We start from the raw sequence: 13,937 nt of genomic DNA, 5'->3' as shown, positions 1-13,937 counted from the left end.
AAGTCTGTTCCTAAGCTTTCCAACGACCATTTTTATAATTTACTCTTAATCGACGTCTCTTCTTGATTTCCTTCGTTAAAAGCCATGTTGCCCAGAGCAAAAATATTATCGGGGTCGAGCGTTTGTTTGGCAGCCAATAGCAGCCGCCTCCCGGGTTCACTCACAGTGTCTGTGTACCATTTTTTTCGAAGCTTACCAACTCCATGGTGATGGGATATCGACCCTAGAAAAATTAGAGAAATATGTTTAGATTGAACATGTATACTTAAACTAAGCAATAACAAGAAATTAAAAAGTTATCGGTTGCACTCCAGGTAATAAAGAACCATTAAAAAAATAGAAATGAAATCTCATTTGTTTACACTATTATTATTATATTCATTCTTTACAATATAACAGTCTTACTCTATCGTGTACTTATATTATTAGATTATTTCACTCAAACTTCCGTAAACATCATTGCAGCCAACTTGAGTCATTCAAAATGTTTAGTTTTTTTTTTCTAAATAGGCAGGGGTTGAGTTTATGCAGCCACTAGAACATTTTATAGGCCACTGAAGGGCTACTACGTAAAAAATTGAAGTTCGTATCGTACCGGCCCTCTCACTTACGAACGCTACGATTTTTGAATTTCGTAATAGCCTTGCTGGTAAAAAAAATCTTACCACCGCAATCGATAATTTCGTCTCGAGCAGCTTCTTCGATTTCTTCGTAACGGTAACGGGGTCCTTAAATGCTGATGTGTTGAATCCAAAGTAGAAGTAAATGCAACAGCCCGCGTCGTACCTGCCGTAGCAATAAACAAAATATACATGATTCTCTTATACTTAATTTATTTTAACATTGGCAAAATTTTGCACACGTTTTTAAATGAAACAACGAAACTACTTATTTAAAAAATCTGTTAACTTCAATAATAAAAAAATATAATAAATAATGCTAATCGCTAATAATAATAAATGTACCTGTTCGAAATACAGTGTATTTGACCGTTAATTCAAACCTTAAACGGAGAGTAGTCTGTGATAAAGGTTTTGGAAGATCAACTGACGTAATAAGTACTACGTTACCACAGAATATATAATACATGGCCTCCCCCAAACATAACATATAGGTTTAGGTTTAGAAATACATAATAAATGAATATCACGTGACACTTGACACCAAATTGATCTAGTCCTAAAGTAACCAAAGTTTGTGTTATGGGTACTTGAGCCCAAACATTCGTATTATTCATAGGTAGGTACATTTACTTATTTGCCCCGACCGTAGATCGAACCCGGGACCTCAAGCTTTCGTAGTCAGGTTTCACTAACCTGGGCTATCTGGTCGTCAAGTTTGTGGAAATCATGCTTGACGCTGCTGTTCGACGCGGCGACTTGACGCTGTTTTTTTTGAGTCGCGGGAAATTCAAAAAGGGTCAGGTGACCAGATTTATCGCTGGAAACAAGCGTCGAGCGACTTGCATGTGGCCACACCTTATCGCAACTCGCATGCAAGTTCTTGCATCGTCTAATTCAGGGTTTCTCAAACTATCGGCTCCACGTACCCCTGTTAAAGTTTCCAGGTGACTAGCTCCCCTAAATTAATAATCCCCTCGAATATTCCCTAATATCTCCAAAGAAAACAATAAAATTGACTGTTGAACGACGGAAATCAGTCACGCGCGCGCCATCTTGTTGCCGCACATTGCCTGCCAGTCATTCACGCGACATTACGTAAATCTTGTCGCGAACCCCTTGCCGTCGAGAATGGCGAACCCCTAAAAACTTCGCGTGCGCACTTTTTGCGAAACCCTGGCCTCATTGGGTCTTTACTTACGTCTGCGTCAGCCGGCAGGAGATATGGTAGTGCGTGACGCCGCGTCGCGCGCACTCGTCGCGCACGGCGCCGCTTGACGCCCGCGCACAGCGCCAGCGTGCGGTCCCAAGGGACTGACGTCTCGAACGACTCCGCCACACACGTCGTAGTCCAGGCTAGGTCCTGTGAAACAAGTACTAGTTAGCCTAACTAATAATTAAATATCCCGCTAATATTATACTTAAATGCTACTTCATCATGAAATTCCGTATACAGATAGTTTGAGCCCCGGGGAAGGACATAAAAGGATAGTTTTTATTCCGGAAAATTGCATAGTTTGCGCGAGATAGTGATAAACGAATTCTATGCAGACGGAGTTGCGGGCAACAGGCTGTTTAATAATTGTTTTTACTCAATGAAAAAAAAAATCGTCTAGGAATCTTGATCAGCACCAGCTTTCTATTAAAAAAAGAGTCATACAGTGAGACTCACTCATATTAAATGATATTGTAACGGATAATTCACGTCTTAAATACAGTTTAGCTCGACATGTTTCGGGCTATTTCGTAGCCGTTCTTCATAGGAGCACGCGACTCGGCGTGACACGTCGGGGAGACGTGAGTTATCCGTTGCAATATCATTTAATATGAGAAAAAAGTTCTAAGTATACAGTCGTTTTGGGAACCTACTTTCTAAGAAGTCGCATAGAAAGAAAACTTTCCACTGATTCTGCCGCAATCTTAACACCCGGCAATCCAAGACAATGTTCCGACCAAATTGAACTCATTCCGTCCAATTTGGCGTGCAGTTAAGGTATGAAGCTCTACCGGTTGCATTCGCACTCATCCACCAGCACTAATAAGGGAAGGCCGCATTACCGCTGTCTACCCCAGTACGGCCTCAGGGGGGCTACTACAAAATTAGAAAATCAAAGTTCGTCTCGTCTCGTACCGTCCCTCTCACGCTCGTATTAAATAATATTGGTGTAAGCGGAACGGCAAGATACGAAGTTCGAATTTTGCACTTAGTATAGACAGGGCCAGCATAAAGCCCAACACACACAGACGGCGGGTGCGGGTCGTGCGCAGGCCCATGCGCGTATATGGATGGACGTACGACCCGACCCTCGCCCGCCGTCGTTGTGACGGGTCCATATACCGCCATGTAAATGGGTCAATCAACGTTTAAGTGTTGTTATTCCATCCATAACTCAGGAGGCATCAGTGATGATGTCAGAAAAATGTTTGCAATTTATATTAATGAGGGCTATCGTTTTTTGTCTCACTAGATGGCGCACTGTTGGGTGAGATTTTTAAGTATGGCTTTCAAAGTCTGTTATTATGAGCGTGAAAACAAAGTTTAGATTAAAATCATATTTAATACACCTTAAAACCGTACCATAAATATATCGAGCATGCCACAGTGTTGCATAGTCCCCGTTTTGTTCGGAAAAAAGGGAGGACAAAGGTTTCCGAAAGACAAAACTGTCTCAAAACACAGACATTCATTGCCCCGGAACGCATATTTGCCATAATTAATTTCAGATATTGCAAAATTTTCACAAAATTATTCTAATTTTAAATAAACCCGCGTAGCTCACCCAAAAACTATGAGATTTGACATTTCGGAGACCTCACGCTACACTAGCGCCTCTAGTGGCGAATTCATACGCGATAGCCCTCATTAGCACACCTACGAGATGAGCCATAGAGGAATTGCCTTAAAACTGTCACAACACAACTTCTAACTTTTAATGGATTTGTACCCCATAAAATCATACATTTAATAGGTAACGCAGGAGACGTTACCAAGCAGCAAAAAGTTGCATGATCCAAATACTTCCGTCGCGGTCCCGCGCAGGACCCACACCCTCCGTAATGTGTTGGGCATAAGGACTCACCCGTATGTAGGCTATGACAAAGGTGAACGTGTAGCCGCGCTCGCCGTTGGCAGCCCCGGCCGGCACCCCGCCGTACTTGGCTGCGATGGCGTTCAGTCTCCGCTCCCGCTCCGCTACTTCCTCCGCGTGCCCTTTGCGATACAGAGTAATAAAAATAAGGAATGTTACAAGCGGAATTTTGATAAACTATTGGAAATCAATACCAACTATAATTCTCGAATATTTTGAAAGAAAATAAATTTTATTTTATACTTTTGTAAAACTCTAGAGGTTCGGTAGTTTTTTGAAGGAGGTTTTTGTCCAGCATTGGACATCATTCGACTAAATATGATGATGATGGTGGTGTAATTTCATTATTATCGTGCATTCCAGAGGCCTTATTGTCTATCACACTTGCAATCACACTCGTTTCACCACTTCTTTCTGTCACACGGTATAAGACGAGGGTAGAAAGAGATGGTGAATACGCGAACGTCAGCGCGTTAGATAATAAGGCCTCAGGTAAAAAAATACTCTTATGTACGACGAAGTACGAATATTAACCGTACAAATGTAACGACGGTTAATTTAATACCGTACTAAATTTTGGTTTAGGTTACCTTCAATAAGCAGCGTGACGACGCAGAGCGAAGCGGGATCGAACCCCTTGATGCGTGTTATGTAGAAGTGCTTCAGTCCGTCGAGGATCACTCCGCCCCACGTGGTCTCCGTCTTTAGAGCCAGCCCGAAACGGAACTGCAAGGAGATAAAAGAACAATTTAATAGACCGATACGTATATTACAGACAGATAGACGTGTAATAAAGTTTGACTATCTATTATGTAGGTGTTTTTTCTTCGCGTCGCGTTTTATTCCGCAGTGCCTGAAGACTGAAGTCTTCGACCAGTGTGTGTTGACCTATGGCTCTGAGACGTGGTACTTGACATTTGGCCTCTTGGAGAAGTTCAGAGTTACGCTACGAGCTATGGAGAAAGGTTATGCTTGGAGTTTCTTTGCGCGATAGAATCCAGAATATGGAAATTTGTCGAAGAACTAAAGTCACCGATATGTTGTAAAATATATAAGTTGGCCGGGCTCGAAGGGCATATAACCGTTGGGGGACAAAAGTCCTCGAGTAGGTAGCGACCACGAACCGGAAGACCAAGCGTTGGCAGGCCTCCTACTAGGTGGCCTGACGATGTCGTGAGAGTTACGGGCAACTGGTGGATGCAAGTGGCGAGTTGTCCTTCACTGTGGCGCTTTAAGGGGGAGGCCTTTGTTCAGCAGTGGACGTCTTTCGGCTGTTGATGATGGTCACAATTTCGTCGTGATACCTGGTCGTTATCCATGAGCCGTATGCTAGCGGGTTGCAGACGAAGCTCGGCCACTTCGCGCTCGAATCTCACCCCCGCCTCCCATCCCGGGAACACCAGCGAGCCGTAGCGCGTCACTGGCGGCAGCGGGCGCACCTTCAGGGTCACCTGGAAAAACGGCGTGGAGCTCAACAGCTGAGGCCTTAGGCGCAAGCCACATAGAAGAGACGGGGGACGGAGGCGCGTTTGAATCAGTTTTCATACTAAATGTATAGAAACGTCGCGACGCGATCCAAAGCAAACAGAAGAGACGAAGCGGAGACGCCTTCGCCCCGTGTCCGCCTCGTCCGCGACTCGCCCCCGTCCCATTTCTTCTTCTGTGGGGCTTACCTCTCCGTAGCCATTACGTACATACGTGGGGCGATTTTGGCGATTCTTTGACTCATGAGATGTTGTGACAATTGGCTCGACCCCCTGTTCATATCAAGTGAGTTTCCTAACAAATGTCTTAGTCTATAAACAAACGTGGATATATGCTTTATTGTGGATTGGTATAACGATATTAGCCATATTTTAGAAGAAAGAAAAATGACCAATTTATACCGTTGTTGCAGAAAGACTTGCGAGTTTCCTAGGAGACAGTCTACCACTACCACTACGTTATTTAACCTGCACTAGTAATACGATTACGTTTGTAAAATGTTACCTCAGTGACGACTCCGAAGCACCCCTCTGAGCCCATAATGACGTGCTCCCATTCCGGCCCGCACGAGATGCGTGGCACGCGGCAACTCTTCTCCAGTACACCCACTGGTGTCACCGTCTGTAACAGCAGACGTATACGGTCAGCAAATATAATTATGATTCAAAAGGAAGGGAACATGAAGTGCTTCCTCGATAGACTTCCGAACTTAGGGACTATCGTCAAAACCATTCTGTTTTAAAACGGTCACATTGCAATGTAAGGAAGGTTGAAGGCGTTCACGCTTTGATACGGCAGGCAGGAGTGGAAGATCATCCATATTAGCACAGTGAATATTCGGTTAGTCAACTTTACTTCAGGGACGGCGGAGCTACGAGAAGCAACTTCATGTCATGAATTTAGTAAACTTCTTTGGTTACGGCTTCCTCCGGTCGATTTTCCTTATGCACAGGTACTTTTTCTCAATGAAACAGGAAAGGGGGGAGAGGGGCAGCGTCCCCTGCACTCCACTTTCTCAGCCGCTGGCAGTCTTACCATCCTGATGTATGCATGTTCCTAAAGCCTAGCCCCTAAACACTACATAAAGGGGTTGTCACAAGATATTCCCTACCTTAGTCTGCACGACAAGATCTTCGATGTTTCCATAGGTATTCTTCTTCATGCCGCTGGCGCGAGTGGCCACCCAGCCGCCAAGCGTGGAGAACTCGTAAGAGTCCGGCTCGTGGCCCACTGTCAGACCCCGGGCGCGCATCTCGCGCTCCAGGTCTTGGCCCACTATGCCTGTCTGAAAAGAAGAGTAGGTATTTTTGAGGCCCTTGTACAAAAACGGCCATACAAGGCCCTTGCACCATTGTGTACTGTCATACTGTCACTACTAGAAGTTTCGAGAACCATCGAGAAGCGAGCTTGTGATATATTTCTGTTCATCGTATCTTGCTCGTGCTGGATTCTCGCCGATCGGTATCGATTTTGTGCCCGTTGCAAAGTGATAACACAGTCTCTGCTATGTCCTCCGGCCATTTGGATTTTGTCTATCCGCAGTTTGGAGATTCTTAATCTATTAGTATTTCACCTAAGGAATCACGCACGAACTCGGTAGTATCTTCTCGAATTAATATGTACTCTAACCAGTCGTTGGTTACCACTTACTTGAACCACCATAGAGACTAAAATCATTTGTCTCCACAACAGATGACATAATCCCTTAAGAATACTGTCAAGAACTGTTAAGTAGTACGCTAATTTTACCTGCACTCTAGCCAGTAGCTGTTCTTTGTCGATCCACAGTATGGAGTTCATCTCGCTGGTGTCTAGAGCCACGATGGGCCGTTCCTCGCGCTCGGGGCATGTCACAGAGCCAGAGACAGAGGTGCCTCCTCCGAAGGGGATTATCACGAATTGATGGCGGGTCGCGCAATCTACTATTTTTACCACCTAATAGGAGGAAAAGATTTTAAGTTTAGGATAAAAGTACGTGACAAATGGAACTCTTAGGGACTATTTCACCCTTCATTGATAATTTTCATGTGACAGATAAATATGTAATGCCTTTTCTCTTTGTTTGGTTCGATTAAATAGAGGCAGCATCACATTTATTTGCCACATAAAGTTACCAACGTGCGGTGAAACAGGTCCCAAATCTGATGGCCTAAGCCATTTGGTATAATCCTACTAACATATCCTAGTGTGTCTGGATCACACACACGAACACAGTTCCGTTCTTTCCCACGCAGGATGGAAGCAAGCTGCACGATGTAGTGCGTCTTACGTGCGGTCTACGTGGACAGTAGGCCTCATGAGGCTCGCATCTCAGGTAGACAGCAGTAGTGCTGCCACCCTGACGCTGGGTGTGGCGGGTGATGTTAGTGCAGCTGCTAGCGCTGCTTATCCTCACTGCACGCCAACGGATAATAAATATCATCATCTGCACGTCACTATGAACAACAACGGCACTAGTTGCAGTGGCGTATGACCTGCGATCTACGTGGACAGTAGTGTTAGGGTCTCCCCACATCTATCGACGCGAAATCGCTTAACCGATCAAAAAACTTTATGTCCCCGCGATAAGAGCGAAAAAGACGTCGATCGGCTCGGCTTGTCACCGACGGAGACGTCTTTTTCTCGCTCTTATTGCGCGTTGTTTGGATTCTGCGTCGATAGATGTGGTGTGGGAGACCCTTATTGTAGTGTAGCGTCAGTGCCTGCTGGCACGAGATGACGCTCCGGAATCGGGGAAAGTGTTGGTCGCAGTGCCATGTCGCAGAGCTTGCCCGTGTGCCGTATAGGCGGTCATGCATGCTGAGAGCGCGGCCGGAATACACTGGCGGGGAATGCCTTTGGCAGGGGTGCCATTGGGTCTGCTGGTGGTTGCCGTGTCCTGCCGGTATCAGGGGCGGCCCATGCCTTCTAGTGCTGAGAGTCCGCCTTTATGCTGAGGCCCGCTATTGCCTCTACACTGGCGGTTAGAGGGGGACCTTTGGCCTATGGGTGCCCTATTTTAAAAATAATATGTTTCATCATTTCAAGCAGCTGCGTTTAACAAACGAAACTGCGAAGTTGCGCATTTTTTTGCGCATAACGAAAGGGTTCATACATACTTGACGCACGCGGTGTGGGTAAACGGCTCTCCTGGTAGGAGGAGGGCACGGCGGGATCTTGCGCGGTTTGCTGGCGTCTATAATTTCAGATTCTGGACGGCCCATGGTATGAAGTGGGGCAGGGACTTTCCGCCTAGTAAGTACCTGGAAGAAAAAAAAAGGAAATTTATGACTAACGAGGAACTGGGAGCTACTACGAAATTCGATGAATAACATACCTAAGCGTCAGCGCAGCAGCAGAGACTATACTTTAAGGGTTAATAATACAACATTCTTACTTTAGTTTCCTGCTAACCTTAGAGGTCCCCCGACTCCCGACGACGCTTAGATAGAAAAAATATTACTAGGTACTTATACACTAATTAACTGGAGCTAATTTTGCGGGAAATCAGCATAGTCCCCCGCGGGATAGGGATAAACGAATTCTTCGCAGATGAAGTCGCGCGGCAACAGCTAGGTAGTGCATAATATATTTTTTACTTTTAGTTGTCTTTTTTAATGCGTTTGAACTAATCTATAGATCAAACATAGACAATAACTAGTTTGTCAAAACAAAACACTCATGCAAAACAATGCAAAGGCGTTCAAAATAACTATTTGAAAGGCATTGATGAAATACGCGTGAACAAAATACATCAATGACAATAATACGTTAATTTCCAGCATTAATAAGGAACCCTATATTGACAGTGGTATACCATGAAACGATATTGATTATGAGTTGTGTTCGTGAAGGGCATAAACACATAACGCGTACTCTAGCTAGGACATAGAATATTGTTGTTATTACAGGTTGACACTTTGCGGCAAGGCGAAAAATTAATAGATAAATATAAGTGTGTAAAATAGATTCAGGTACTAAAATATTTTATATATTTTCGAGCAGTTATGTATTGCGAACAGTAATTTGACACAAGAGAGAGCATGTAACGTCGACAGTGCAACGTTTTAAATAAAAACTAAATAGTGATCATGTTAGTGATACATTGCGTGCATTGTATCTATAAGAAAAAAGGGGGTATTTTATTAAAACATGTGAAATTATGATTATTTATTGGGGCCTTAACTATAACAACCCTTTAAGTTGTATTTAACATGAATTTAACGGATAACAAGAGAATGAGATGTAGGTACAAAGGCTATCTTATCCCTTATACCGTTACCTTATAGGTACACACTGTATAATATATTTATATGGTCCTTGATAAAGATAACAATTTGATATCGAGCACAGATATAGATTACACTAGATAACGCAAACACCTCAAACTGTATGAAAACCAACCGTGTCACTTTTTTTATATCTACTGTAACTTCTCAAGAGCGAATTAGCGATGTGAATTCCCCGATGTCCGCGCAAAATCGATTCAAATGCACCGCCCGCCCGCGCCGTGGGGCTCGAGTCAGTCACTAGTCATGATTAGTCAGTTAGCGGTCAGTCTTTGTATGGGGCCAACCCCGACGTTTGGTCGGGGTTCGGACACGCGTAGTAGATGCATTTGCGTAATCTAGTGATAACGTATCTATATCTGTGATAACGAGAGGGGCGTGGATAAAGCTATCAATGCGTTACATGTAATCGTAATCGTGTATCATCAATAATCTGGAGTAGTAGGAAACCTATTGCTCCATCATCATTATCATTGTCATCATACCAGCCGTAGGACGTCCTCTGTTGGACATAGGCCTCCCCCATAAACCTCCAGTTGATTCGGTTGGAAGCGGCTTGCATCCTGAACCCGCGGTTTTAACCAGTGGCCGTATTGTCTAACGCTCTGACGCTCGCGATCGCATTCACTATCCCTTAATTTCTACCCTCTTCTTAAACCGTGTGACAGAAAGAGGCGGTGAAAACGATCGTGTTTTGTACTGTGTTAGACAATGCGGCCCCAGAGGCTCGCAACGCTCTCGATCGCAATCAAATGTCATTTCGCATACAAAAACTGTCATTTGATTGCAATCGCGAGCGTCAGAAACGTTAGGCTCAGGTCATCAATCCGCGCTTGCAAATCCGCGGTGCCTTGCTCCAAAACTAATAAAATAAATATACTGGGGCGTCTTACACTACCCAATCTAATACCAAAACAAGCAAAGCTTGCACAATGGGTACTTAACAGCGGATAAATATATTAGTGGCTGGGCGATCGAGTTATTGGGCGGTTTTGCTCGGAGTTATTTTTTGTTACATTGTGTAACTAATAAACAAATAAATAATAAGTCGCTATAATTTACACTTAAAAATACCATTAGAACTCAAAAATATGAGTTTTGACAGAGATACAAACAAGCTAGATCGATTGTATGCCCCTCCACATAGCAAATTGGCCCTATACTAAAAAGTTTAAAATTCGTAATTCGAGCATAAATATTCATTTTTAGGGTTCCGTACAAAACCAACCGACCGACCGTAGGGTCAAAAGGAAAAAACGGAACTGTTATAGAATCACTTTTTGTCCGTCTGTCTGTCTGTCTGTGAAGACCCTTTTTCTCAGAAACGCGTGGAGGTATAAAGCTGAAATTTATACCAAATACTTACGTCTACTGTCCCTCAGAGCTGTGAAAAAATCAAACTTCTAAGTTAACGCAATCAAAAGCCGCCGTGCTGCAAATTTTCGACATTCGGAAGGGAATCAATACCTACGCGGTACTTCCCGTGTACTCAGAATCTTGAAATTTGGTACGAAGCAACGTCTTACAGCACAGATAAAAGAAAAATTGCGAAAAGCATAATTTTTTATTTACTTACATCATATAATAAAAATATTTTTAATAATTTGTACGGAACCCTCGGTGCGCGAGTCCGACTCTCATTTGGCCGGTTTTTACAAGCTCTTATTTAATTTGATCTGTTTGTTGTCGTTGTTTTTTGTTTGGGCCAAATCTCGCAAATTCACTTCCAGTGACCACGGGAAGTGAACTTGCGAGATTTGACCCAAAATCAACAATTTGACCAAATTGACATGAATTTAGTATGAATATGCAAGTGAGATGAGATGACAATGTAAGTACAATCAACAAAAAGTAGAGTCATCAACAAATCTTGTATTAAAAATGATTTTTTTAACAGAAACTTTATTAGTTAAAACTGGTACAAGCTTTTTAATCAATTTGCCCACCACTTTGTTGTTTGGGTCAAATCTTGTAAGTTCATTTTGACCCACTTCCTTTTTCCATTGGTTGGATGACAAAGTAAGTACCTACCTATAGTCAACAAAAAGTACAAGCAACAAAAAAAAGCTGCGCCTTTGTACATAACACCTTTTTTTCTGTAACCTTTTGTTTTTCCTTTTTTTAAATAAAGAGTAAAAACAAACAAACAAACAAAAGTTCGATTATCTTGGAATAATTCAACATCATTACCTATTGCCCCATAATCTTTAAAAACGTAAGATAGGTACATACATCATCCATGTTCGTAATCACAAATACTCGTGCCTAGTATAAGTACCATCATCCATGGTATGGTGTTTAAAGTTTGAGCAAGGTATTAGCAAATGATTAAATACAGACGTACCTAATATTAGCACTACGTAATGTGAGTTTAGTGTGTTGTAATGAAACGCGTTGTTAGCGGACAATCGCAGTCGTGTTGACTGTGACATCTTCAGGGACGTGACATTATAAATATTTAGCCCTTTGTATACAAAACGGTGGGCTGATGATATTGTTGAAAAAGCGGGGCGTGACTGGATGACCCTCGCCAGAAATAGAGAATTGTAGAAAGAGAAAGAGGAGGCCTTCATCAAAACGGGATCCGCATCACAGAAAGATAACTAACCCTACTAACATTAGATTAATAAGTAAAAAGTAATAACACGACTACTAATAGTACTTGAATTGTAAAATATTTGATGTGGAAATAAAAGGCTTATTATTATTATTGTTCTTTATTTTTCTTTCATTCTTAGGTTTAGGTTTTTATAATAGTTATAAAAAGTAAAATACAGAAAAGTACGTCCAAATAAAAAAAATATTATAAAAACCTAACCTAGTTTGCCGCCGGTGACGGGGTAGGGCCCAAGCTACCGGTGGTCAGGGCCGCAGAGTGAGGAACCTCCGGACGATGCGTGCCGTGTCCAGAAGTACCGCCTTCTGGATCTGGCCCTTGATCCAGCCATCTAGCGAGAGTCTCTTGAGATGTTGGTCGAGACTCTTCGCTATTAGACCGTTTGCCGAAACAACTATCGACAATGATCGTCAAGTCAACATCCCACATAGCAGTCACCTCGTGAGCCAAGTCAAGGTACTTGCTGAGTTTGTCCATCTCGGCCTTCACGAGGTTCTCGTCATGTGGGATGGTGATGTCGACGAGCACTGCCTGGCGGTTTGATCGATCTGTCAGCACGATATCAGGCTTATTGTCTACAATAGTCCTGTCCGTGATGACAGATCGATCCCAATAGAGCGTGGCACGACCATTTTCAAGACTGGCGCAGGGACATACCTATAATACGGCACCTCAGAGTCTAGACCGTTTTTGTATTGTAGGCCGTATCGAAGAGCAAGTTGCTGGTGGATAATCCTGGCTACTAAGTAATGTCTGTGCAACTAAGTTATTATTATGTACTCTCCCACGCATGGGGGAGGCCTATGTCCAACAGTGGACGTCTTCCGGCTGATAGGATGATGTGATGATGCAATCTCGCACGAGAAAATCCGCCGAAAAATAAGTCATCGACATAGCTCGCAGAATATACAAGTTGAAGTGGCAATGGGCGGGTCACATCCCTCAAAGAACAGATAACCGTTGGGGGAGAAAGTCCTCGAGCGGCGACTACGAGCCGGAAGACGAAACGATGGCTCGGCTACACCAGGTGGACTGATGACATTGCGAGACTTGCGGGAAAACTTCTTTCAACGCAACAAAAAAAAAATTATAACAAAAAAAAAATTGAACCAACTACAAAAAAACATGAAAATAATTTCAGTCTAGTCATCTATACTACTATACTCATCTGCCACACCTACGCACTGCTGCTGGCTCGTGCTGAGGCACCGACCGACTTCAGACTGGTAGGAAATTATTTTCATGTTTTTTTGTAGTCGGTTCAATTTTTTGTTATATTTTTTTTCACGCTTTTTAGTGTAAATAATCTAAGATACAATAGTTTAATATCCACTGCTCGTCACCTTTTATGAAAGATTGCTTTTTCCGATGCAGAGACGTTCATTGTTGAGGAGTCCTGGTGTTTCACCACCCGTTTTACCATATTCTATGCCGTTATGCTGTGTAAGTTTTTAAAAATAAATAAATAAATATAAATTACGAGGAGCATAAATTGCTTAGCAACTGTGTCAAAGTAATTAAAATTCAACCCATGAAATACTTGTTATTGAGTAGTAACGCCGATGGTCAACTGTGGTCTTCATCATCAGTTCCACTTCACCAAATGATGATTTTCAAGAGCAAATGCACGAGTTACTACTAAATATATCCAATTAGTTGTCCCTACAACATTTGAAGAGTTCCCTCGATGTCCTTAAGATCCAATCATCAGACCCTGATTTGGTGCTTATGGGACCCAATTATTGAAGACATTCCTTTTTTGAATTCAATATATTTACAAATGTCGCTAAAAATAAAAATTACAATTACAATAGAGAAACTTGTAGGGTAGGTACTTCCGGTTAAATATCCTAGAAAC

General features: G+C 42.8%; 1 protein-coding gene across 1 annotated transcript in view; it reads right to left on the bottom strand.

Moving 5' to 3' along the window:
- Positions 1–13,937, bottom strand: part of LOC141428730 (alkylglycerone-phosphate synthase-like) — a 31,884-nt gene continuing 17,947 nt past the window's right edge. Inside the window, 13 exon segments of the mRNA XM_074088744.1 lie at positions 1–223; positions 666–719; positions 722–786; positions 1,822–1,886; positions 1,888–1,983; positions 3,701–3,831; positions 4,300–4,435; positions 5,014–5,160; positions 5,699–5,815; positions 6,306–6,479; positions 6,944–7,129; positions 8,293–8,373; positions 8,376–8,436. Of these exon segments, the coding sequence (XP_073944845.1) occupies positions 33–223; positions 666–719; positions 722–786; positions 1,822–1,886; positions 1,888–1,983; positions 3,701–3,831; positions 4,300–4,435; positions 5,014–5,160; positions 5,699–5,815; positions 6,306–6,479; positions 6,944–7,129; positions 8,293–8,373; positions 8,376–8,436 (1,504 nt within the window). The 3' untranslated portion in view covers positions 1–32.

The sequence above is a fragment of the Choristoneura fumiferana genome, chromosome 6 (assembly GCF_025370935.1).
Source record: "Choristoneura fumiferana chromosome 6, NRCan_CFum_1, whole genome shotgun sequence".
Classification (NCBI taxonomy): Eukaryota; Metazoa; Arthropoda; class Insecta; order Lepidoptera; family Tortricidae; genus Choristoneura; species Choristoneura fumiferana.
The sequence above is the reverse complement of the archived record's forward strand: the minus strand, read 5'-3'. Positions and strand labels throughout refer to the sequence as shown.